Source organism: Ranitomeya imitator, chromosome 8, assembly GCF_032444005.1.
Source record: "Ranitomeya imitator isolate aRanImi1 chromosome 8, aRanImi1.pri, whole genome shotgun sequence".
NCBI classification, from domain to species: Eukaryota; Metazoa; Chordata; class Amphibia; order Anura; family Dendrobatidae; genus Ranitomeya; species Ranitomeya imitator.
Window position 1 is genome coordinate 35,257,561 of NC_091289.1, and position 22,911 is coordinate 35,280,471.

Sequence of the window (22,911 nt, forward strand, 5' to 3'; positions counted from 1 at the left end):
CTAGTCGGAATGTGACCGGAAGTATGCAGATTGCATACTTGTAGTCACGTGACAGCCCACTCTTACCTGCAATGTTGGTGAATCATGACATTGTGCTCACTGCACAGAAATCACGTAAAGTGACTGCAGAGTTATATCAGAAGACAGGACAACCCCTTGATGCCATGCACGTCAGTACACATGGACAATACAACAAAATTGCAAGTGAGTAATTAAATCCTTTATGGAGTATGTAACCCGTGCGTTCCTGTTACACGGGAGAACTACTGTAGCACAGACTACTGAAATAGTTACTGTTGGCCATGATAAAAAGGTGCAAATCCCACAGACCAGTTCACATTGTCCACGCTGACCACTGTTTACCTTTGAAAGCACCTAGAAAACTGAATGAGATACAAAATTGGGCCATGGAGAAATGGAAAAATAGAAATCATGGTATCCTTTATATCATGTGGATGGCCAGGTGCATGCACATCATTTATATGGAAGAAGATAAGCCAGCAGAGACAGTGTCATAGGGTAATGTGCTGCTACGAAACCTTGGGTCCCATCATTTATGCATATGTTGCTGTTACATGTATGACCTACTTAAACATTGCTGCACACCAAGAACATTGCATTCGAGACAGTGGTGTTCCCTAATGGCAGTGGCCTCTTGTAGCTGAATATTGCTAAAATGTCCAAGAACAGTCTGATAAACATGACAGAGACCCAGATGGTGACTTGGCCCCTAAATTTCCACCAACTCAAATCAATCAAGTATCTGTGGCATGTACATGAAAACAAGTCCGCTCCATGGAGGTCCACTCTGCATCATTTTAGGGTGGGTAGGCGCATATTACAGAATCATAAGAAAAACCTACTCATGGATTATTTTCTCTAACACAGAATCAAAAAACTAAAAATTTCAAAAATATATAAGATTTGATGTCATATAACAAAGATCACATTTAAAAAAAACAACAACGTTCTAAATCTTTAGACTCAGACTTACGTCATCTCATGACCATTGGATACTGCACGGATTCCTCATGTAGCAGCTCTCCAGTGCACAAGGCGTTTGAGGGTCTATATTATGAGATCCAGGAATATAAGCACTTTTGAGCTGGCTATTGCTAGAGTCATCATTAAATTTAAGTATAACCTGCAGGTGCAGCTATGATTCCTGCAAATCTGTCATAAGTCACCTGTTTTTCTTCCACCCTTCAGGTACCATAATGGGGGCAGCACACTCCCCACAGCCTGCTATCTTGTATTGAAAGATAAAGCAGGACCACAAACCATGGTCAAACAAAAAAAACATTATCTACTATCTAAACAGAAGCAGCTAATTGTCCCTTTTACCATATGTCTGACATACATCTCTTTTGTATTTGGTTTGGAGTTTTGTTTTCACAAAGCAAAGGCTTGAATAGTGCCGAGCTTGTATATCCTAGAGAAATCTTTATTAGCTTAGTAATTAGATCCTTATTGACTGTTCAACTTTGTTTTTTCCTTGGAGAGAGAAGCTTTCACATTTCTATATTAGATTAATTTAAAAAAGTGAAAGGACGTGTTATAGATTGCGAGGACTTCAGATATATACTTCTGACTGAACGCTCCAATGTATTCTGCCTTATACATAGACTATACTGCCCTCCTCTTAGGACAGGCAGGTATTATTGCAAAACACAAATCCAAACATACCTACCTAGACACTTTATACATTGGTGACGGAAGTGCTGAGGGATTTCCTGACACCAACAAGAAGAGGGGAGCAGAAAACCTGCAGTTTTGGTTCCTTTATGAACTTCTCCTTCATTTCCTATTGCATCTGCCCGTACCTAAAACCCCTTTTGTATTCCATAGCCCCCTGCCAAAAACATTGCAACTGAATCCCAATAATGGATTTCAATGATTTTCGGCTTCAGTACACTACACAACTGGGAATGCTGCACATTACTGTGTTAGTGAACAGACCTCATTATTAGCTGCAACTATACCATGCAACAAATAATTGTACGAAAATAACTCCTGCTCACATGGCAATGACCATGACAAGACACTTCACTCTGCAAACCCTACCTTACTCTTTATAATTTATATACTCTTTATTATCATTTGTTTCCTGATGTCATGGGATAAAGCAGCAGGAGATAAATCTTAAAGGGGTGGTCTGAAGGTAAATAAATTCTGCTCCTCACTCCCTACCTATTTAGTCCCATAATCTTAATTTATTTTCTAATATACTTTCTTTAAAAATTCCCCATCGCTCCCTAACTACACTGTCTATATGCTACTGTATTTCTTTTCTAATTTCTGTGTGATGACAGGGGACTGCAGTCACTGTCATAGCCCTTGCCCCCTCCCTGAAATGAAGCTTCATCAGTTTCTGGGGTGGTGCTGTCCCTGCACTGTCTCCCCTGGGCTCAGTGCTGTCCCTGCGGTGTTCACCCTGGGCACAGCACTGTCCCTGCTCTGTCTCCCCAGGGCACAGCGCTGTCCCTGCTCTGTGTCCTCTGGGCACAGCACTGTCCCTGCTCTGTCTCCCCTGGGCACAGCGCTGTCCCTGCTCTGTCTCTCCTTTGCACAGCGCTGTCCCTGCGGTGTTCACCCTGAGCACAGTACTGTCCCTGCTCTGTCTCCCCTGGGCACAGCGCTGTCCCTGCTTTGTCTCTCCTTTGCACAGCGCTGTCCCTGCGGTGTTCACCCTGAGCACAGTACTGTCCCTGCTCTGTCTCCCCTGGGCACAGCGCTGTCCCTGTGGTGTTCACTTTGGGCACAGCGCTGTCCCTGCTCTGTCTCTCCTTTGCACAGCGCTGTCCCTGCGGTGTTCACCCTGAGCACAGCGCTGTCCCTGCTCTGTGTCTTCCGGGCACAGTACTATCCCTGCTCTGTCTCCCCTGGGCACAGCGCTGTCCCTGCTCTGTCTCTCCTGTGCACAGCGCTGTCCCTGTGGTGTTCACTTTGGGCACAGCGCTGTCCCTGCTCTGTCTCTCCTTTGCACAGCGCTGTCCCTGCGGTGTTCACCCTGAGCACAGTACTGTCCCTGCTCTGTCTCCCCTGGGCACAGCGCTGTCCCTGCTCTGTCTCTCCTTTGCACAGCGCTATCCCTGTGGTGTTCACCTTGGGCACAGTACTGTCCCTGCTCTGTCTCCCCTGGGCACAGCGCTGTCCCTGCTCTGTCTCCCCTGGGCACAGCGCTGTCCCTGTGGTGTTCACTTTGGGCACAGCGCTGTCCCTGCTCTGTCTCTCCTTTGCACAGCGCTGTCCCTGCGGTGTTCACCCTGAGCACAGTACTGTCCCTGCTCTGTCTCCCCTGGGCACAGCGCTGTCCCTGCTCTGTCTCCCCTGGGCACAGCGCTGTCCCTGTGGTGTTCACCTTGGGCACAGTACTGTCCCTGCTCTGTCTCCCCTGGGCACAGCGCTGTCCCTGCTCTGTCTCTCCTTTGCACAGCGCTATCCCTGTGGTGTTCACCCTGGGCACAGTACTGTCCCTGCTCTGTCTCCCCTGGGCACAGCGCTGTCCCTGCTCTGTCTCTCCTTTGCACAGCGCTATCCCTGTGGTGTTCACCTTGGGCACAGTACTGTCCCTGCTCTGTCTCCCCTGGGCACAGCGCTGTCCCTGCTCTGTCTCTCCTTTGCACAGCGCTATCCCTGTGGTGTTCACCCTGGGCACAATACTGTCCCTGCTCTGTCTCCCCTGGGCACAGCGCTGTCCCTGCTCTGTCTCTCCTTTGCACAGCGCTATCCCTGTGGTGTTCACCCTGGGCACAGTACTGTCCCTGCTCTGTCTCCCCTGGGCACAGCGCTGTCCCTGCTCTGTCTCTCCTTTGCACAGCGCTATCCCTGTGGTGTTCACCTTGGGCACAGTACTGTCCCTGCTCTGTCTCCCCTGGGCACAGCGCTGTCCCTGCTCTGTCTCTCCTTTGCACAGCGCTATCCCTGTGGTGTTCACCCTGGGCACAATACTGTCCCTGCTCTGTCTCTCCTGTGCACAGCGCTGTCCCTGTGGTGTTCACTTTGGGCACAGCGCTGTCCCTGCTCTGTCTCTCCTGTGCACAGCGTTAGCACTGTTGTCGGCTTGTGAATAGTAATAAGCTGGCAGCAGATCAGTGTCACTATACCTGACGGTGTAGGAGAATAAAGCCGCCCCTTCAGATGACATCACTGGTCTCTGCCGGGTATAGTGACAATGTGCTGTTGCCGGCTTATTACTATTCCTAAGCCAGCAACAGAGAGGACGCTTTGCACAGGGGAGGCAGTGCAGGGACAGTCATGTGCACAAGGGAGACATAGAAGGGACAGTACAGCCCCTGAAACAAGCGTCACTGATGACGCTTCATTTCAGGGAGGGGAACAGAGACCAGTGACGTCATCTGAGGGGGCGGCACTAGTCTCCTGCACCGCCAGGTTTAGTGACAGTGTAGCTAGGGAATGGTAGAGAATTTTAAAAGAAAGTATATTACAAAATAGCTTAGATTATGGGACTAAGTAGATGGGGGAGTTAGTAGCAAAATTAATTTGCCTTCAGACCACCCCTTTAAGTCATAATTGACAATTGGTGTGTCACGCTGTGATGGTCTTCGGTAAGGAAGAAGGGGCCTCAAGTTGTCCCTGGGACTGGGACCCTAATTATCCCTAGTGCGGGGGTACTCTTGAAGGTAGAGAGGCCCAAGTCTCCGACCTTACTATGCTCCTGATAAACCCTGATCTGTCCCCTCCCCCACCCCATGAGGCCTGGGACAGAAATGTAAGGTAAACAAGACACAAAGACAAAACAGGGATAACAGAAAATCTCTATAATAAAAAAGCACAAACCAACAATAGGGAGGAGGATAGGGACAGGGAGGAATAAACTAAATGGGAACAGTGACCAAGAGATAAACACAGATGTACTACAGCAAACTACAGGTAACTACTACAATTCTACTCCAGCCACTTAGCGTTAGCACAGAACACAGGAAGACAAATCTTTCACCAGCAAGGACAAGAAGGTCTGAGCAGTTTTTATAGGAAGAGGTAATGATCAGATCAAAAGCAGATGAAATTGAGCTGATTGTTTCTGACCAGCATAGAAAGGGTCGTTAACCTCTTCAGCACCAGAGGAAACTAAATCCATTTAATATGGGACACAAATCACAAAATCTCTATAGAAGACCTGCGATTCATCACCCGACGTGACCATCTAACTACAGGTCTTCCAGGGGGTCATGACACCCTTGTGACATGTTGCTACAGTAAGAGAGAATCCTTCTAGGAGTCACACATTTTTGACCATTATATGACTTATACCCTGCATTTTTCATCACTTTCCTCTCTGCGGACTTTTTCTCCAATTTTAATTTATTTGAAAGCTACTGGATGAAGAATAGCTATACAACACTCACAGGAGTAGAAATATTGCTTCTACTTTTTATCTGTAGCACATAGAAGCAGCAGGAGCATGAACAATATTGTCCAGCGGTACTGAGCTGTGTGGCTGTGCATCCAGCACTGAAGTGAAATAAATATTTTACATTGCAGCACGACGTGCCTGATTCTCTCTGGTCTTTTACTGTGCTGTGTACTCCTCACTTCTCCTTCCACCTCCCCTCTCCATGGACTTCAATTCTCTGTGTAACCTGAAACCTCATTGTGTTGCGAGTCCATTTTGCAGATCCGATTTTTTTTTCAGAATCAATGGTAAGTTGAGGAGTCAGGGGAAGGAAGGGCTCATAAGTAAAAAAAGAAGCATGTTTCTCTGAGCCTGCTGTAAACTCCTCCTGAAAGGGCAGGAAGTTTGAGTGACCAAAAATTATGCGACTTTTCATCCATTTTCGTCCAGCTCCAACAAAGTGGCTGGAGTTGGGGCAGGACGGGGTGTGTAGCAACCGCCGCTTGTCACATTCATGATGAGTGGCAGCAATCACTACAGCACAAATTTATGGCAGGGTGCACGCAACTCGTCCGGCGCTCCTGATTCATGCCTGCGTAAAGGGTGATGGTGGGAGAGGCGCCATGGCTTGGCACTACTTTGGTGCCCCAGCATTGTGCTCCTTTAGATAAGAATCAGACCAAATTTCATTAGTAAAAGAAGTGAAAAAAAAAAAAAAAATGTAATTTAAAAGGGTTCCCTATTTTTTTCTTGCAACTATGCATAGGCAAAAAAAAATAATGGCCATGTGTTGAATTGATATGTAATCTATATTAGGAACAGATATTAATTGATATCCTCCATTGCCAGTTCTACATGGCAGATACAACCTGTTGAACACATACCCCCAAAACAGACCGAAATAAATCACAAGCACCACATAAATCCATCCTCACACTGTGGGCACGGTCACTGACCCAGAAATAGGATTTCTGTAGAATACCCAGGCAGTTATTTCTACTCCATCGGCCTTAGTAATAATTGTATATATATGACATGTTTCCATTGTATATAACGGAGTGTGAGCTAAATGGATAGAAACTTCTAACTTAATCCTGTATCTAAATCTTTACTCAATAAGCGCATGAGATCAGAACTTGCCCATAACAGCCAGTAGAGGAACACGACTATTAATATGTAACAGGCAAAGAATCTTATGCCAGAGTCATACAAGATGCTTCTAGGCGTGGACACTATACAGTCCCTATATTGTCCCTGCTGTCTAGAAGAATCTGTCAACTTTACTCAACTCTTTCCTTCCTAATAAAGGGACTGTCTAAAAGTTATCTGAATATTTTGGAAGTAGAAATTAATAGAACTTTCTAATGTGCTTTTGCTATGCAATGTGCACCAATGTCCAAATTTCCGCTTCCCTTCGCTCCACTAAAGAGCACTTTCCCCCCTTTTCTAGGTTGGAACATGAAGAAGGGGGCTGGTCAATTCAGTTCATTAGTTATGACCTCCCCCTTCATCATCATCATGGCTGATATGGAGACAGTAGTGATGGGTAGTCCAGGCCCTTTTTGGTGATCTGGATCACTTAGCGCTTTTGGATCCCAAATGGTTCCCTATTAAATCTAAGTGAACACACACCTGAGATGAAATTGAGGAAGCTGAAACCCTGCCCATCCAGAGCCAAAACTGGGTGGGTAGGGTTAAAGAAAACGAACAGCGTCCTTTTACGCCTAGTGAGCGCTAAATAATTTAGTTGGTCTCAATGGGGTACCGGCTACCATCGTTCCCAGCAGGGAGCTTTGACTAAGAGTTGCGAACGACCCATCACTATGAGACGGAGGAAGGGACCGGCTTAGCTAATGAATGAATTCAGCTATCAAGCCAGACCCCTTTGTCAAGTGCTAACACAGAGGACAAGGGGGACTCTCTGCCTGGGTCAAAAACACATGCAGAAGTGGAGCTGCTGGTGGTCGGAAATTGGAAGATCAGTGCATATTTCATAACTAAGAATAGCAATTATAGAAGAGCCACCACCAATCGAGTGGAATTTTTATCCTCAAGGAATTCTCCAAACCACGGAAATAACTTAGACCAATTTCAACCTTTTTCTCCAATTTCATAACTAAAGTATATCAGTAAATTTGATAAATTTCTTTTTACAAAACATTAAAAAATTGCATTTTATGTCCCTGGACAAGGCATTTAACAATGTACAGAAAACAAGTTGAAGGGAATGTGTCATCAGAAGATGATCTATTGGTTAAATCAGGTGTTTATGTAAATGTATTTTCAAAAATGTTTATTTTTATAGATTTTTTTCAGATCATTGTATGCATAAAGTAAATATCTGTTAAATAAATAAATGATAATAAAAAGTCTAAAATAAAATAAAAGTCTAACCTTTTTCCCATTAGACCTAATATTAGACGTGTTCATTATAATTCAGTCTGTGATGATAATGAGACTGCTGAAACATCAGGAAGTAGAAGTCTAGTATAAGGCACAGTAGTTACTGTGAAAATTGCAAAATTTCTATATATTTTTTTTATAAAGATAGTGATATGGAAAATTAGGAAAAAAAATGATAAAAAAGTAAGAAAAATAAATTGACATAAAAAAATGACATTTTCTAATGATCCATTCCCTTTCCATTCTTGTATTTCGTGCATCATGGAGCACTGCGGGTCTTTAGTTTAGAGAACTTTTTAGGCTCCATAACGGGTGGTCCCCTGCTCAGTACCCGCCTGTGTTAGGCTAGGTTCATAAGAGCTTGTAAAACAATCGTTCGGAGTCTTATCCAGAAAACTGGGATGATTTTTTTTCTTACTTTTCATCTGTATACAATCCGTTTGTTTTTTTTCCAGCAGCACTTATCAATCATTTACCATTTCCTATATTACAGAATTGTAATGTATCTGCAAACATTGGATGCTATAATGTGTCTCTGTATGGCATCCAAGTTTCTTGAGGACCCATAGACTTGAATGGGGCAGTCTTGTTATGATCTGGTGGCCTTGGAGCAGCATGAGACGTACTCTGGAGAAGGTGGTACCTGTACTGACCGCAGACCCTGAACTTAACACCGCAACTAGAAGTAGCCATGGGGGGTACCTAACACTCCCTAGACCCCTAGACACAGCCTAAGAACTAACTACCCCTAAAGACAGAAACAGGAAACCTATCTTGCCTCAGAGAAAATCCCCAAAGGATAGACAGCCCCCCACAAATATTGACTGTGAGAGGAGAGGGAAATAACATACGCAGACATGAAATCAGGATTTAGCATAGGAGGCCATACTAGCTAAAAAGAAAGAATAGAACAGAGTACTATGTGGTCAGTATTAAAACACTAGAAAATATCCACCACAGAAAATACAAATCACCACATCTGACAAAAGACATGGACGGTATATCTGCATCTCCAGAGAAATAGCTTGGCTGCAAAAAATCCTTCACAGACAAAGCTGGACAAGACCAAACATGAAAATGCACAGAACTATAAGTGTTATGACCTGGTGGTAAGGACAATAATGGACCTGGTGGTTAAGAGCACACGGAATGACCTGATAGTTACTAATAATATAGGACGAGCTCTGGGACGTGGGAACTCTGCTGACTGCAATCCCTAATCCTATCACACACACTAGAAATAGCCGTGGATTGCTCCTAACGCTCCCTATGCAACTCGACACAGCCTAAGAAACTAGCTAGCCCTAGAGATAGAAAAATAAAGCCTACCTTGCCTCAGAGAAATTCCCCAAAGGAAAAGCAGCCCCCCACATATAATGACTGTGAGTAAAGATGAAAATTACAAACACAGAGATGAAATAGATTTAGCAAAGTGAGGCCCGACTTACTGAACAGACAGAGGATAGGAAAGGTAACTTTGCGGTCAGCACAAAAAACTACAAAAAGACCACGCAGAGGGCGCAAAAAGACCCTCCGTACCGACTCACGGTGCGGAGGCGCTCCCTCTGCGTCCCAGAGCTTCCAGCAAGCAAGACAAAATCAAAATAGCAAGCTGGACAGAAAAATAGCAAACCAGAGAAAAGCAAGCAGGAACTCAGCTTCTGCTGGGAAGACAGGTCACAAGAACGATCCAGGAGAGAACAAGACCAATACTGGAACATTGACAGGTGGCATGGAGCAATGATCTAAGTGGAGTTAAATAGAGCAGCCAGCTAACGAATTAACCTCGTCACCTGTGGAAGGAAACTCAGAAGCAGCAGCTCCACTCACAACCACCAGAGGAAGCCCATGGACAGAACCAGCCAAAGTACCATTCATGACCACAGGAGGGAGCTTGACAAGAGAATTCACAACATATAAGGTCCACAGCAGGTGGACAGCAAAAACAAAGCCAGGACTTATCTTTGAAGAAAAGCACCGCAAACAGAAGAGACCAGAAGGGATGTGAATCCTACAAAAACAATGGACAACTGGCACTGACTAAAGGATAAAGCAGGACCTAAATAGCCCAGCCCAAATTGCAAAAAATGGATACACCTTATAAATGCTGCGATCCAACTACCGCAGCACTACCACTCATAACCACCGGAGGGAGCCCAAGAGCAGAATTCACAACACAGTCTCATCTGATTTTCAGAAGAAACTAGTTCATGCTGCTATTTTTCTTTTGCATACTGATTCGGTCAGGGGAAAAAAAATGCCCATCTGCACTGACCCATTAATTAATATTGATTCGAGTGCTGTCTGTTTTTCCCCCATGGACCGCAAATACGAAAACGTAGCCACAGCGGAGATCTGCTAGTAAGCAGCGGCTCCTTTCCTGGCAGAGCAAGCTTAGACATGTATTTGAATGGCCTCTTTTGCATTAATCCACCATTTTCACCACCTTTGCTTGCGATCGATGTATGGAAGCATTCTTGATCACATACAAAAATATGATGCTTACACAAGCAAAAAATTATAATGGGGTCTGTCGGTTGCTGCCATTGTGCAACAGATCAGGCGCCGCATTGAAGTTTCGGTTTACACCACAACCAGCGGCTTAACAACAAATTATGGGCCACAATGAGAAAATTTCCAACAGGACCCCAACTATTATGGGTCTGTAATGGTATTGATCTTTTAATATGGACCAAAAGGACTATTTGGGGTCCCCTAAGCTCCAGTGATCGCTTCTGACTGCAACCCCTGCAGCTAATCACCACGACACAAATGTGAACCGAGCCTTAAAAAGTGATCGCAAACAACGCAAAGTTAAAGTTCTTCATTAAACTACCGTACATGTCTTATCCTTTCTGACTGCGCAGAATACAAAATATTGAAATGTACTGTAAGGGTGGTGACAGCAAACAAAATGAATATGTCAGTGTTACTCCATAAGCATGAAAGGCAGATTTACCATATAGTTTCTGTGCAACCTATGGAAGGTCCACCGACATACAAAGACAATACTAACATTACAGCATAGAAACTTTACAACTCATCTACTGACACTGAGCTCCCACGCGTAGCTGATTCCTTCCTAAGAGCTCATTATACCTGGAAGTGTCCTACAAGGAGCACATTCATAGCTTCTTACCTTAATGCACCCGGCATGATCCAGATGATAATATCAGCAGTGTGAGTGCCACTTAATTTTACGCTGCCAGCAAAAGAGGAACATTGGAAATAATTTCAACGCTTCATCATAATCACCAAAGGAAACCGCACACCAGTCTGGAAGGATATAGGATATTGGATCAGCTTATGCCCCAGATCATTGCTTCTAAAAGAATGTCAATCAATTATTCATCCTTCTACTGTTCTCCAGCAATGTAAGAGTAACTCACAACCTGTCCTAACCTTCTCATTTTCTACACTTAGATCCTGAATTAAGTCTGGAAGAATTTCAGCCTTATAAGAGACATGGCTAAAAAGTTACCAAAAGAGATCTGAATGTTATTTTTTTTAAATTATTATTCTTATTAGGTTATTCTCAGAATATCACGTCAGCCTGTTAAAGGCTCGGCTTGTTAGGTGGATTCTCTAAGCAGTTTATTATGTTTACAGCGGACGAGGGGTTAACCAGCAGGTCCGAACCAAGGAGTAAATGCAGATAGTAGAGAAAGAAACAGGAATTTGGTGAGATTAGTTAAAATGAATGGGGAGGTAAGCTTAGATGTGATGCATATACACCGGTCACCCATGTCCAGCAACATGCACACCCCTGCAGAAACCTTGCACACCTAGACACCCACACACTCTCTGACTCTATCCTACCACTGGCACCAATATCCTCTCTCCACGACACAGACAGTACTGCTGCTTTCTACCATGCCACTCTAGCATCAGCTATTGACACGGTCGCCCCTCTCGTCCATGGCAGAGTGCGACGTATCAATAGACAACCTTGGCACAATAACACCACCAAAAAGCTCCGGCAAGTGTCCAGGGTTGCGGAGCGGCGTTGGAAGCAAACACACTCGCAAGATGATTTCACTGCATTCAAACAGGCAACACTCGCTTTTAAATCTGCTCTCACCTCTGCTAAACAGGCCTACTTCACAACCCTCGTATCCTCCCTATCCTACAACCCCAAATAGTTATTCAAAACCTTTAACTCCCTCCTCCGCCCCCCACTGCCCCCTCCAACCTCCCTCATCTCTGCTGAGGAATTTGCCACACACTTTAAAAATAAGATCGACCAGACAAGGCAAGTCTTCATTGTTCAACCACCACAACCCCTTTGTATACCAGACCAATGCCCAAACCCCATAACCTCCCTATCCAACATCACTGAAGGGGGGCTTAATTTCCTCCTCTCCAAATCGCACCTCACCACCTGTGCGCTCGACCCCATCCCATCCGACCTCCTCCCCAACCTCACCACCACACTTATCCCATCCCTAACCCACCTCTTCAACCTATCACTAACTTCTGTCACCTTCCCTTCTGCTTTCAAACATACCACAATCACGCCTATCCTTAAAAAGCGAACCCTCGATCCAACAGCTATGTCCAGCTATCGCCCAATATTGCTGTTCCCATTCGCTTCCAGACTCCTGGAGCAGCACGTCCACTGTGAAATTTCCTCCCACCTCTCATCTAACTTGCTCTTTGACAATCTACAATCTGGTTTCCGTCCCTATCACTCAACTGAGACAGCCCTGACCAAAATTACTAACGACCTACTAACAGCCAAAGCTAACGGACAATACTCTGTACTCCTTTTTCTAGACCTGTCCTCTGCTATTGACACAGTTGACCACCGCCTCCTACTACAGATCCTCTCCTCCTTTGGCATCAAAGACCTCGCCATATCCTGGATCTCCTCGTACCTTTCTAACCGCACATTCAGCGTCTCCCACTCCCACACTACCTCCTCATCCCACCCTCTCTCTGTTGGTGTCCCCCAAGGCTCTGTTCTAGGACCCCTACTCTTCTCAATCTACACACTTGGCCTGGGACAACTCATAAAGTCCCATGGACTACAGTACCACCTTTATGCTGATGACACTCAGATCTACCTCTCTGGCCCAGACATCACCGCTCTGCTGTCCAGAATCCCGGAGTGCCTATCAGCCATATCCTCCTTCTTCTCTTCTCGCTTCCTCAAACTCAATGTGGAGAAATCTGAACTCATCATCTTTCCTCCATCCCATAGATCTTCCTTACCTAACCTATCTATCGCAATGAACGACATCACGCTTTCCCCCGTACCGGAAGTCCGCTGCCTCGGAGTAACCTTTGACTCTGCCCTGTCCTTCAATCCGCACATCCAAGCTCTGTCCACCTCCTGTCGCCTCCAGCTCAAAAATATCTCCAGAATCCGTCCTTTCCTCAACCGTCAATCTACTAAAATGCTTGTGCACGCCCTCATCATCTCCCGCCGTGACTACTGCAACATCCTTTTCTGCGGCCTCCCTGCTAACACCCTTGCACCTCTCCAGTCCATCCTTATCCCTGCTGCCCGACTAATTCATCTCTCTCCTCGCTACTCCTCCGCTTCCCCCCTCTGCAAATCTCTTCACTGGCTCCCATTCCCTCAGCGTATCCAGTTCAAATTACTAATACTGACCTACAAAGCCATCCATAACCTGTCTCCTCCATATATCTCTGAACTAACCTCCCGATATCTTCCCTCGCGTAATCTCCGGTCCTCCCAAGACCTCCTTCTCTCCTCCACACTTATTCGCTCCTCGTTCAACCGCCTCCAAGACTTCTCCAGAATATCCACCATCCTCTGGAATTCTTTGCCCCAACACGTCCGACTATCAATCACATTTGGATCCTTCAGACGGAACCTGAAAACCAATCTCTTCAGGAAAGCCTACAGCCTGCACAGACACCGCTGCCGCCTCATCACTACTGGAGATACTGCCTCAATGCCACCAGAGCTGCTGCAACCTCAACCTATTGTCTCCTTCCCCATAATCCCTGTAGAATGCAGAGTTCTTGCCCCTCTGTATCAGTCTGTCATTGTTAGTTTGTTTACTGTAAGTGATATCTGTAACTTGTATGTAACCCATTCTCATGTACAGCACCATGGATTCAATGGTGCTATATAAATAAATAAATAATAATAAATAATAATAATATTAATAATATACACTGCTCAAAATAATAAAGTGAACATTTAAACAACAGAATATAACTCTCAGTAAATCAAACTTCTGTGAAATCAAACCGTCCACTTAGGAAGCAACACTGATTGACAATCAATTTCACATGCTGCTGTGCAAATGGAATAGACAACAGATGGAAATTATTGGCAATTATTAAGACACACTCAATAAAGGAGTGGTTCTGCAGGTGGGGACCACAGACCACATCTCAGTAACAATGCTTTCTGGCTGATGTTTTGGTCACTTTTGAATGTTGGTTGTGCTTTCACACTCGTGGTAGCATGAGATGGACCCTACAACCCACACAAGTGGCTCAAGTAGTGCAGCTCATCCAGGATGGCACATCAATGCGAGCTGTGGCAAGGTTTGCTGTGTCTATCAGCATAGTGTCCAGAGGGTGGAGGCACTACCAGGTGACAGGCCAGTACACCAGGAGACATGAAGGGGGCCGTAGGAGGGCAACAACCCAGCAGCAGGACCGCTACCTCAGCCTTTGTGCAAGGAGGAACAGGAGGAGCATTGCCAGAGCCCTGCAAAATAACCTCCAGCAGGACACAAATGTGCATGTGTCTGCACAAACGGTTAGAAATCGACTCCATGAGGATAGTCTGAGTGCCCGACGTCCACACATGGGGGTTATGCTCACAGCCCAACACCATGCAGGATGCTTGGCATTTGCTACAGAACACCAGGATTGGCAAATTCGCCACTGGCACCCTGTGCTCTTCACAGATAAAAGCAGGTTCACACTGAGCACATGTGACAGACGTAACAGAGTCTGGAGACGCTGTGGAGAATGATCTGCTGCCTGCAACATCCTTCAGCATGACCGGTTTGGCAGTGGGTCAGTATTGGTGTGGGGTGGCATTTCTTTGGAGGGCCGCACAGCCCTCCATGTGCTCGCCAGAGGTAGCCTGAGTGCCATTAGGTACCGAGATGAGATCCTCAGACCCCTTGTGAGACCATATGCTGGTGAGGTTGGCCCTGGGTTCCTCCTAATGCAGGACAATGCCAGACTTCATGTGGCTGGAGTGTGTCAGCAGTTCCTGCAAGATGAAGGCATTGAAGCTATGGAATGGCCCGCCCGTTCCTCAGACCTGAATCCGATTGAGCACAAACCTGGACATCATGTCTCGCACCATCCACCAATGTCATGTTGCACCACAGACTGTCCAGGAGTTGGCGGATGCTTTAGTCCAGGTCTGGGAGGAGATCCCTCAGGAGACCATCCACCGCCTCATCAGGAGCATACCCAGGCGTTGTAGGGAAGTCATACAGGCACGTAGAGGCCACACACACTACTGAGCATCATTTCCTTGTCTTGAGGCATTTCCACTGAAGTTGGATCAGCCTGTAACTTCATTTTCCACTTTGATTTTGAGCATCATTCCAACTCCAGACTCCATTCCACTATGTAATGAATAAAGATTTACAACTGGAATATTTCATTCAGTGATACCTAGGATGTGGGATTTTAGTGTTCCCTTTATTTTTTTGAGCAGTGTAAATTAATTAGATCCTGTAGTGTGGAGGTTAAGCATATAGGCTGGACTGGGATCTGAATTAACTCTGGGGTCTGTTATGCAAATCTCACATTTCAAAAGCCAACCCTACTTTTGCCGTAGTCTGCCACTCGCATGTCAGTCTGTGAAGAACTCTAACGTTGCTGCATTCACCACCTTTCCGCAACCACAATGGCTACGTAGTGCCGGAATACGTAGTGTGATATTGCACAATATTGCAATGCATTATCTCAGGTAAACACATGTCCATGTAGAGGTGAGAACTAACTAGGAGTATCTATTAGATGTCCTAATTAAAACAAGACAGGCGCCAAACTTTTATTTTCCGCGTTAAAGCATATTTGAATTGGTCCTCTTAGTGAGAAGGGCTGTGCTATACAATGGACTTAACCATGTGCTCTGGTTAGTAACATACATAGAAACCACTGGGCACCACAGCAAAAGTTCTAATTGCTCCCCCACGCCCTCAAAAAACAAACAAACAATGTAATATTTGGAGGGGGTCACAGAAGAGCATATCTCACAACTTTAATAATTTACAAAGTCATTTTTCTCTTATTGGAGACCCTGTATTGCCCTTTCATTGCCCCATAAAGTACAATGCAAACAATATTGTCCCCTGACCCACAGTGTAATAACCCCAGAGTGAATTCTTCCACATTACCCTCCACACACACATGTATGATGTCGCTACTGACGGGAAAGTATGGTGACCCCAACACAGTATTATGCCCCAACTGTGATAACCGCACAGCCCTCCATACAGTATAATGGGTCTCCATACAGTATAATGGCCCCCACACGCTTCTACTCAGTATTATGGCCACAACACAACCATCAACATTGTATGATGGCCCCGACTAGCCCTCCAAACAGTATAATCTCCCAAACCCAACACTCATAACAGCATACTGGCACCTACATAGCCCTCTACACAGTATTATGGCCCCTACAAAAACCTTCACACTGCATAATTGCTTGCAAACACTATAATGGCCCCTACATCGCCCTCCAAACAGTATAATGGCCCCCACATCGACCTTCAAACAGTATAATGGCCCACATATAGCCCTTAAAACAGTATAATGCCACCCACATAGTCTTGCAAACAGTATAACGACCCCACACATAGCCCTCCTTATAGTATGATGGTCCCCACATAATCCTCCAAATAGTATAATGGCCCCTACATAGCCATCCAAATAGCGTAATGTCCCCCACATAGCCCTCCAAATAGTTTTAAGGTGCCCACACATCCCTCCAAATAGTATAATGCCCCCCCACATAGTCCTCCAAATAGTATAATGGCCCACACATAGTCCTCCAAATAGTATAATGGCCCCCATATAGCCCTCCAAATGGTATAATGGACTCCACATATTCCTCCATAAAGTATTATGGGCCCGTATAGTACTCCATGTAGAATTATCAACAAGGATTTGTCTAGAACTTTTACATCGATGGCCTATCTTTAGGATAGATCATCAATATCTAATTGGCGGGGGTGCAACACCTAGTACCCCCACAAACAAGCTGTCCACGGTGCTGGCTGGAAGTGCTCAATTGCAGAGCTGCACAGAACAACTTACTCAGCTCTATAGTGGTTGTGGCCGGGTAACGCACATCCTGCCCCTATTCGAATCAATAAAGGGCGGATGTGCAGTATTCGGCCGTAGCCACTATAACTATATATATTGACGTAGCTGTGCCGTGTAAAGCAACCGAGCATTTCCAGCTACCACTGGTATTAGGAACAGCTGATTGCCCGGGATGCTGGGTGTTGCACCCCCACAGATCAGATATTAATTACCTGGATTTATCATTGTAAAAGTCCTGGTTAACCCTTTTAAGTTAATAAAAATGTTCCCAAAGGTGTACATATCCTTTAATTACCATAACTCCCATTCAGTTCCATAGGGGTTACGGAAACAGCGTAGCTTGGACGGTTCTAGCTGTTTTTATAGGATCACTTCCAGTGAAAATTAGATTTGTTTACTTCTCAGCCATGAAAGGCAGAGCTGGGAATAATAGTGCGACATCTATTAGGGTATGTGCACACGTTGCAGATTTGTTTGCAGATTTTTCCGCCCGGATTCTGCAGAATCCGCAGGTAATATTGCCTGCAATTTCTCTGCAGATTTCCAGCGGATTTATTGCGGATTCAGTGCGGATTTCACCTGTGTTTTCACACCTGCAGAATCCTATAATGGATTAGGTGTAAAACGCTGCGGAATCCGCACAAAGAATTGACATGCTGGGGAAAATAATCCGCAGCGTTTCTGTGCAGAATTTTCCGAAGCATGTGCACTGCTGATTTGGTTTTCCATAGGTTAACATGGTACTGTACAGAAAAACGCATGGAAAACTGCTGAGGATCCGCAGGGCCAAATCCGCTGCGGATCCGCAGTCAAATCCGCAACATGTGCACATAGCCTTAAACTCTATGAGGATTTTTTTTTTCAAAATGTAAATTTCTGTAAAGTTTCAAAAGGCACATACGATGTTACTGCAATCTGCCACCATAGTTGCTAACTTTTCTGGGGATGTTTTTCTCGCCCCATCGCTCCTGGGAATGACCCCGTCTCCGATCTGTGAACAAGGTACAAATACATCAGCCCGCTTCACTCTGTATTTCTCTTAAAAAAAAATGTTCTTCTCTGTTCGCTAATCAGCGTGGGATCTTTGGTGCTTAACCCATGAAGTCTGGTCTGCGGTGATTCGAGTACCCCGGGCTAACCAAAGCTCCGGGGATGTTCCAGCCTCTGATGGAAAGAAGTATTGCAGACTTAAACTTCAGGAGTTGCCCAACTCGAGAAAATAGACAGAGAGGACAGTTGTTAAACTTAGGGGTGGACATATCATTGGTGCAACCATAGGGGGCTGCCCAAGAGGTCAGGGGCCCCACTACCACCTCCAAAACACTTGGAATGGTGCATTATGATGAGCTATTAGGCCACAAAGGGCTCACATACTGTTCTTACACAGGGGCCCTCTTCTGTCTGTGGATCGTCAGTGGCTAAACTAACGTGTCCCACAGTCGAGGAGAATGAAGACTCTGGAGACATAGTTTCTGAGAGACCAACGACATGGGCCAAACTTAATGAACATGTGATCTCAGGTGACCACACTACTTCTGATGGTACTTCCCAGATGTTGGCCGCTCCAGAGAAGAACCGACCATACGGCTGAGGGCTGCCAACCGGTTGCCCATTCCCGTAGCAGGAGTAGTGTGGATGGAGATAAGAGTGTATGGGAAGAAGGGGATTGTGATAGTGAATTGCCTCTTTGGGGAGGTCCTATCGTGACCCTATCGTGAGAGAAGTGGGACAGTTTCGACAGCCGACGAGGACATATTTGGATATTACCACCCCCTTACAGGCGCGCCACAGAATGGCCACTTTTTGGTTGGGTATACACATATGCTTTTGAACTAGGAGTCTGGGGAAATGCGGGACGGCCTACAAGTTATGTCTACCTGCCAAATTTTAAAACACCAGTAAGAATAATACATAGCACAATTGTTTCTGCGGTTTTGTACCTCAGTATTCAATACTGAGGTACAAAACCGCAGAAACAAATTATGTAGGGACGCAGATTTCTCATTTGTGAGGTCTAAATGGCGAAGAGGGGGCACATTTTATGTTGGGGTCTCACTTTACTATGATAACCCCCACAGTGTGTGTTCTCCTGAGGTGACACATTGCACCTGAGGTGAACCTCTCACTAAGGCCGGAACCGTTCTGCGGGCGGAACGTTGTGTTCGCTCCTCTGTTGTCAGAGTGGGGAAGGCTTAAGATGGTGCACGGGCCGGACTGAGCAGCAAAGATGGAGGCGAGGAGTGAAGTGGAGCGTGTGATGAGTTTAGCCGCCCTCCGGCGGAATGACCCGTACATCAGCGCCATCATGGACGTCACCGGGCAGGTGGCCCTCTACAGCTTCAGTGCCAAGGCTAACGAGTGGGTGAGTGGCCCGGCGGCGGCGGTGTGCATGGTCCTGTGTGCTGCTGGCCCCTGTGTTATGTGCCCTGCTTGGTGGCATTGGTGCAGGCTCTCACACCCTCCCCTGGTCACCTGGCAAAACTTCTCTGCATTAACCCCTTAACGACTTAGCAAACTTTTTTTTTTTTAAATTTCTTTCCACTTCTTATTCCAAGTTCCATAACACAGACTGCGGCTTATTAAAGGGGTCCTGTCAAACGCCGCCTGCTTTGCTATTTTATTCTCGCAGCTCCTCCGGGTACGCCATTGTTTTTTTTTTTCGTTTTTATTTAATCCGTTCCACCATCCCACTGGTCTGAACGATCAATCTTCAGAAATGTACCCCAAGTATGGGAGGCAAGGAATAAAATGTTACAACCCCTTTAAGGGGTTAAATGGATGCAAAACTGAGGTAGGCGTGTAATGCAGCTATACGGAACGGGATCAGCCGCCGCTCTATACATTTATTCTGTACGGCGGCCATCGCTAAGGGGTTATAAACAGCCACTGATGTTCTTAAAGGGGTTGTACACTCGGACGATCCCTTCTCAGTTGGTAAGTTTTCCCCTTTTAGAGTAACCCCACTTATACTCCCCTACGGTGTCTGCTCTGTCTCTCCCCCGGCGATCGTGTGACATCCCCCGAACTCTGCTGCCAATCAGCAGCCGCTGTGCTCAGACATATCTCATATATAGGAGGGGAGAGCGCACACCCATAGGATTGTGATTGATTGCCGTGCCTGCCCAATGTCACGGTAACCACATAGATAATCCTGTGCGTGCTACCCGTCCGCTCTCCGGGCATTCACACTGACTCTGTATATACAGCCCCAGCTTCATCTCAGGTGTGCGCATGGCCGGAGCCTCTCTGTGTCCGTGGCTGCATGACGCTTGGGTACGCACGCCGCTGTGAGCCAGCTCATGAGCACATCTGACATGATGACGTTTCGTTGACAAAAACGTGTTACTGATGCACATTGCTTCACTAACAACACACTGGGGCCAGTGCAATAGCTAAAAATGAGGTGACCGGTTCCCTTTAAAGGGACGTTGCCAATCTGAGACAAGTAATGACTGACAGCCTGCTCGCCTGATGCACATGTCTCACACTGGTTACACCTCCTTTAATCTAAAATAAGCTCTGGAGGCAGATTCTCAGGGCGAGCTATGTTTAGCCCATAGACCTTATCGTATAGCATCCAGTTCTTACAGATACATTTCAATTATTAATATAGAAAACTGTATTTGTTTTTCTACATTTTATTAACAGCTGATGTATAAACACAGAGAAACCGGTAGCATATGGATGGCATACAGATTAAAAAAAATAAAAATCAGATGTGTGTTTTTGCTGAAAATTCACTTTTTATGTACGCTTGTGTGAAATTAGTCTCTACTTTGTAAGGCTTTCTTCTGACCCTCTTTTTTCTTCAATGCAGGAGAAAACTGACATTGAAGGGACTTTATTTGTCTATACAAGGTACGTGTTATACCAGAGATAGTTACTACTTTCCCAGGTCTACACTTGACTATTGAAGTGGTTGGACCCTATGAGGTGTCATAACACAGTAATTAGTGCCGAGACAGTGATGCTCCTTATTTTTAAAGAGGCATATGGATTGACAATCCTCTTATATTCCAGAATCGGTTCTGATAGTTATGTGGTCTAATTACATTTTTACTGCTGGACGCAAAGTGGTGGATTCATATTGCAGCAGTAAAGTGACTTGCTTCTTGGTATGTTTTCCTTAGTAGTGATGAGTGAATATACTCGTTACTCGAGATTTCCTGAGCACGCTCGGGTGTCCTCCGAGTATTTTTAGTGCTCGGAGACTTCGTTTTTCTTGCCGCAGCTGAATGATTTACATCTGTTAGCCAGCATAACTACATGTGGGGATTCCCTAGCAACCAGGCAACAAGGTCTCCTGATGCTGCAGTTTATCAACGCACAAAAAAAAAATAAAACATTCTGATGTGATTAAGTAAACTATACGTGCCTCTTTTCTCCCCTGGCAATCTAGATTAAAAGCCTAAAGAGGTTGTCACTAGTGATGAGCGAGTGTGTTTGTGTGCTAACAGAGTATCATCTACGTGCTCGAATAATATGTTCGAGACCCCGCGGCTGCATGTCTCATGGCTGTCCGACAGCTGGAAGACATGTAGGGATTGCCTGTTTGACAGCAACAACACATGTAGGGATTGTCTAACAAACAGCCACCAGACATGCAGCTGTGGGGACTCAAAAATATTATTCGAGCACGCCGAAGATACTCTATTAGCACCCGAACATGCTCGCTCATCACTAGAACTTGTCTTATCTTAAGTGGGTAAAACTGCAAAATGAAGCCGTGGCGTGAAGACCAGAAGAGGACGTCAGGGAATGAAGATGGGAGGCGCCGGAGCGGACCTGAGACACCCATTTGACCGGACCGCAGCGGGACCGCCCCTGGGTGAGTATAATCTAACCTCTTTTTCTCACCTTTCAGGTTACATTGGGGGCTTATCTACAGCATTGCAGAATGCTGTCGATAAGCCCCTGATGACGGTGAGCTTACCTCACCATCGTTTTTGGGGGTGACAGGTTCCCTTTATTAGAGCTACTGGTTTTGCACAATGTGGTCACATGCTGTATTACTGGCATTATAGCTGCCATCGCTGGTCGGTGATGCCAGTAATGTGGCTGCTGATGACAGTAGTTGACTTCATAGGTCTGTGTTCCTTGCTAAGTAGTATAACAAATATATATGAGCTGTTGCAAAGGGTGTGAGCACTTTTGACATGGATTCGATTATTTTTTTGATCTGTCTGTGTATCCCGAGGGTTCAAGTTGCTGTCCTCCCCCACATTTCTTTGATTTTTAAAGAACATGATTATAAGATGACCTCACACACAGCTGGTTTGTGGGCGCTTTCACATTGCGTTTAGGCACTGGTTCCGTTTGAACCCCCTGCAAAACTGGATTCGGATGTATACGCTGACGGGATCATAGACTGTTTGTGCCAGCACAGTGAACGTGCGATCTGTAGTACATTATTTTAGGGAATACATGGCTGCTGGAGACGGACACCCAGATGCGGTCTACTGCGGCTGAATGTCCGCCTCCAGTAGGTGTTCCTTCCCGAAAATAATGTACGACAGAGCGCACGTTCACTGTTACAGTCTATGATCTCGTTGGCTCATCCTGTTTTGCAGGGGATGGGACCAAGGCCTGAGCGCAATGTGAAAACGCCCTTATCTGTGATAATTAAAATGCATAGTTCTGCATTGGAACTGTGTACTCAAAACGATAGTGTATTTTTCAATAAAGCCATTTGGAAAAGTAGTTGCTTAATTTAAAAGTAACATAATAAACTGGTTTTCACAATATTACAAACTTCTCGCCTCTTCACAGGATAGGTGATAAGTATCTGATTGCTCAGATCCTCACAGATCACACGTGTGGGGTCCTGTGACTGCTTTTCCATTTACGCAGGGGACATGGATCCCCAG

At 45.6% G+C, this 22,911-nt stretch overlaps 1 protein-coding gene across 2 annotated transcripts in view; it reads left to right on the forward strand.

Moving 5' to 3' along the window:
• The first annotated feature begins 19,222 nt into the window (after positions 1-19,222).
• DCP1A (decapping mRNA 1A) overlaps positions 19,223-22,911 on the forward strand; it is a 58,759-nt gene continuing 55,070 nt past the window's right edge. Inside the window, exons 1-2 of one of the 2 annotated variants that reach the window (XM_069736726.1) lie at positions 19,223-19,406; positions 20,862-20,902. In XM_069736726.1, coding sequence (XP_069592827.1) covers positions 19,272-19,406; positions 20,862-20,902 — 176 coding nt within the window. In that variant the 5' untranslated portion in view covers positions 19,223-19,271. Of the gene's footprint in view, positions 19,407-20,861; positions 20,903-21,743; positions 21,873-22,911 lie in introns of those variants that run through there. The other variant, XM_069736727.1, reaches the window with a different exon arrangement.